The 3,568-nt window shown below is 39.6% G+C and overlaps 1 protein-coding gene across 1 annotated transcript in view; it reads left to right on the plus strand.

Annotated features, from left to right (window-relative positions):
* The window catches only part of LOC104464136 (chromosome unknown open reading frame, human C8orf48), a gene marked incomplete at both ends in the record, with an annotated part of 11,928 nt that extends 9,122 nt beyond the window's left edge, over positions 1 to 2,806 (plus strand). Inside the window, 4 exon segments of the mRNA XM_010076774.1 lie at positions 3 to 10; positions 13 to 273; positions 1,513 to 1,665; positions 2,712 to 2,806. Coding sequence (XP_010075076.1) covers positions 3 to 10; positions 13 to 273; positions 1,513 to 1,665; positions 2,712 to 2,806 — 517 coding nt within the window.
* Positions 2,807 to 3,568: the final 762 nt, after the last annotated feature.

Here is a 3,568-nt window from a genome sequence, read left to right on the forward strand (position 1 = left end):
AGTAATTGACACTCTTGTTTTGTTGATTTATGCCTGTCAGAAATGACTGAATTATTAGATGGAGAACTGGATGCTCTCCGGTCTTTTTGCACTGTTATGATAAGCAAGATGCGTCAGCAGCTGATCTCTGGGCAGGCGAATGGTGGCAAGTCAAGAAAGCTGCAGCATGGATTCACACCAAAGAAACTGGAGACAAGTGACTTGAACTGCATTGTTCCTGATCGGCTAGTGAACAGAATCCACCTAAAAAATATCAGAGAGACTGTTAAACAGGTACTGCAAGGGAGAAACAAAATTCAGATTTTGCCTACACTTTTGGGAGAACCACTGGGGAAAATAAAAAGCTGTAATATCAAGGATCAAGTCAGGGAGACCTTATTGATGCCATGCCTCTGAAAGAGATTTTTGCTTGATAGCTCAAGATTTACCTTTCTCATCTTTTTTGTTAGACCCTACTGCTGAACTATTGCAGTGTAAAATATTGTCTGGCGATAAAATAAGGCTTTGTGTGATTGAGTGAGGCTGGGGTGGTCAGTTATTGCAGTCCACGATAAGCCCTGGATCAACTGAAGAGCAAAGCCTTATTTTCTGATAAATTTGCACCTGTTAGATGGGCAGCTGTATATGGTAGAATTACTGCTGATTAGCAATTGCTAATACTGAGTTGTGATGATCAAGTATTTGAAACACGGAGTAAAACATGTTAATTTAACTTAATTGAGCCTTTAGGAATTAGTGTATTTACTACTGTGGAAGATTGGTTAGCATGCACAGACTGGCTTCCTGAACATCAGGTACTTGTTAAGTGAGAGTAACTAGTGACTGGTGGTGCTCTAAACGTATTAAACACTGGCGAAATATGTATAGATTTACATTGGCAAAACTGTGATTTGCACTGAGTATCCACCCAGGGTCAAACGAGTTATACTAATTAATGCTCTAAATGTATTAAACACTGGCGAAATATGTATTTACATTGGCAAAACTGTGATTTGCACTGAGTATCCACCCAGGGTCAAACGAGTTATACTAATTAAAACAGTTTTTTTGCCATTATAACTGTATCCTCACAGTTGATTTTAGCTGGTCACCGATCTGTTGCTCAGCAATCGCATAACTTCATTTTTTTTGACCGTTACAGTTTCTGTGGTAGAAGTTAGTAATGTCCATGCAACCTTGAGCATCAGGGAAAGTTTGCCTGTTACAAGAAGAAATAGTGTATTGTGGAGCAGGTTTGTGGTTCTGAGATACAAGTAGATAATTTTAAATGAAACTAAGTTATCACCGCTGAAAGGGGTAACACGTGGGGAAGAGCAAATAAATTTAGTGTGAAAATATTCAGACAGGCTTATCAAGATGATATTGTGATAAAGATTATGAAACAATTTACAGCTGCCTACAAACACAAATTTTTATCTTTAGACAGTATCTATATCTGTATTTTTATTGATTGTTTTTAATGGAGTGGCCATCTTGCTAGGACAGATGTTGCATCAAAGGCTCATCTTTTAGGTGACAGAAGCTCAAATCCACGAACCTTCAGTGTGCCCTGACTGTCAGAAGAAGAAGGCGGAGTTAGCCAAGATTGCCTTTCTCAGACGAAAGAAAGTGCTAATGGAAAGTGCTTTAATCCAAGAGAAACTGGAAGAACAGATTTACTCCAGAGTAAGCACATGTTGTGGCACATTTTATACATACTGTAACTAAGTAAAGCAGATTTCCCTGGATTTATGGCAATGAGATTGGATTGACCTGAACCCAGTGCAAGTCGGAGTAGAATTTGTCTCCGTATCATTAATAAAATACCTGGGATTAACATACTGATCAACTCATTTGAGCTTGCCTGGTTTTTGTAAGCTGAAGGTTTTTCCCAGGATTTCTTCACAGTTAGTTTTCTGATGCGCTGTCCAAGACAAAGTGGTAAATAACAGAGTGATGTGGTAGTAGGTAACTATGCCCATACTAGCCTTCCTTGTGCCCTTTGCTGTAAGAGTCTCAGAATAGGACACTGCAGCGTGCTATGGAGGCTACAGCCTCTCGGATGCACTGAGAACTGCCTTCTCTCTGTGTCTACTGTCACAAAGATTCAGGCAATACCTCTGGAATAGAGAGTAGGCAATGTAAGCTGTAATGTGTAGAATTCTTTGCGTTTTCTGTGGCTATTCCTCAGGATGATCTTCTTCCTGAAGGAATAACTCTTCTCTCAACTTTTGGAAGGGAGTCAGACTGAAAGCAGGTAGATCTTGGGGCTTCAGCGAGCACAATCTTTCTGTGTTTGTGAGCAGGATGGGAATTTGTGTGCTGTACCACACATCTTTTTTACCTAATAATTCCAGTCTCCTGACATTTGACTCCCGTTCACTCCATACCTTAGATTTCAGAACTTAAGCCTCATTTGAGACTGCACTTTATCTTTTGTTGTTTGTTTTGTTTTGTTTTCCTCCCAGCTTTCCTGAAAAGGCCAGCTGCTTTTTCCTTCCCCTTCTTAGAGAAGAGACTTGCTTTATGGAGCAGATCACTGGCCACACTGCTCAACAAAGTTTTTAAACAGGATGCTTTAAAACTCCAGCAAAGTTGTGCTGATGAGTGCTGCCTACCTAGTTGCTTTTGAGGGACTGGATGTAGCTGCTAATGGTAGGCCTGTGATAGGGGACATGAGAAATGGCAGGAATACAAAACCAAATAATTTCCATGTTTGCTTTTGATTTCAGGATGTGCTTACACTTATAGGAGAAGCACTCGGAAGCTTGCCCAAGCCATCAGAGGATCCCAGGAACTTATGGCAAAGGCTGAAAGGTCAGAAAACGTGAGGCCTGAAAGTACTAAACATAACTCAAGGACATAAAGAACAGGGAGAGTCTTCTGTGGGCGGTCGTGTACTGAATGCCAATGACTGTGGATGTAACCTGTTTTGTCAGTGATGAATTGGGTGGTGGTTTAATATTCCTGCAGGTGGAACCAGATATGTCCAGCATGCTGGCATCTGGGTTATGATTCAACTTCATTCTTCCTAAATGCAAATGTTGCAATATATTGTAATCCAACTATATACGTTTTTCAAATTACAGAAGCCAATATTTTCTATTGTTAATCTGACAAGTAATAAGTATTGGGTTTTGTGGGATTTCAGAGCAGCTCACAGCTGCTTCCATCCATAACAAAAATAAATTATTCCGTTTTCCAGGGCAGGGAGGTACAATTACTGAATTTCAGCTCAATCTTTGCCCACTGTCTCATATTAAATTGAAAGTGAGAGCCCCAGGTGGAAGAGAAAAAGAGGATTGCAGAGTAACCATAGAAAGGAGTAAAATTAAATGGGGTATTTATAGAACTGAAATAATGAGACTATAACCGAAATTAATCAGCAAGACTGAGGATGCCAACAGGACAAGAGATGATAATGAGTTAATCGTAGAACCTGTATAGGATAGGTGTCTCGGAAGAGAAAAAACAACATAGATTAAAATTGGAATTGGATGCCAAATAAGCTTTTTGACTGTTTTTTGAATGTACTTTATAATTTGTTTTCATTTGCTGTGACTTTTCAAGATGGCAAAAGCACTGTTTT

Source organism: Pterocles gutturalis, unplaced genomic scaffold, assembly GCF_000699245.1.
Source record: "Pterocles gutturalis isolate BGI_N339 unplaced genomic scaffold, ASM69924v1 scaffold49556, whole genome shotgun sequence".
Taxonomy (NCBI): domain Eukaryota; kingdom Metazoa; phylum Chordata; class Aves; order Pterocliformes; family Pteroclidae; genus Pterocles; species Pterocles gutturalis.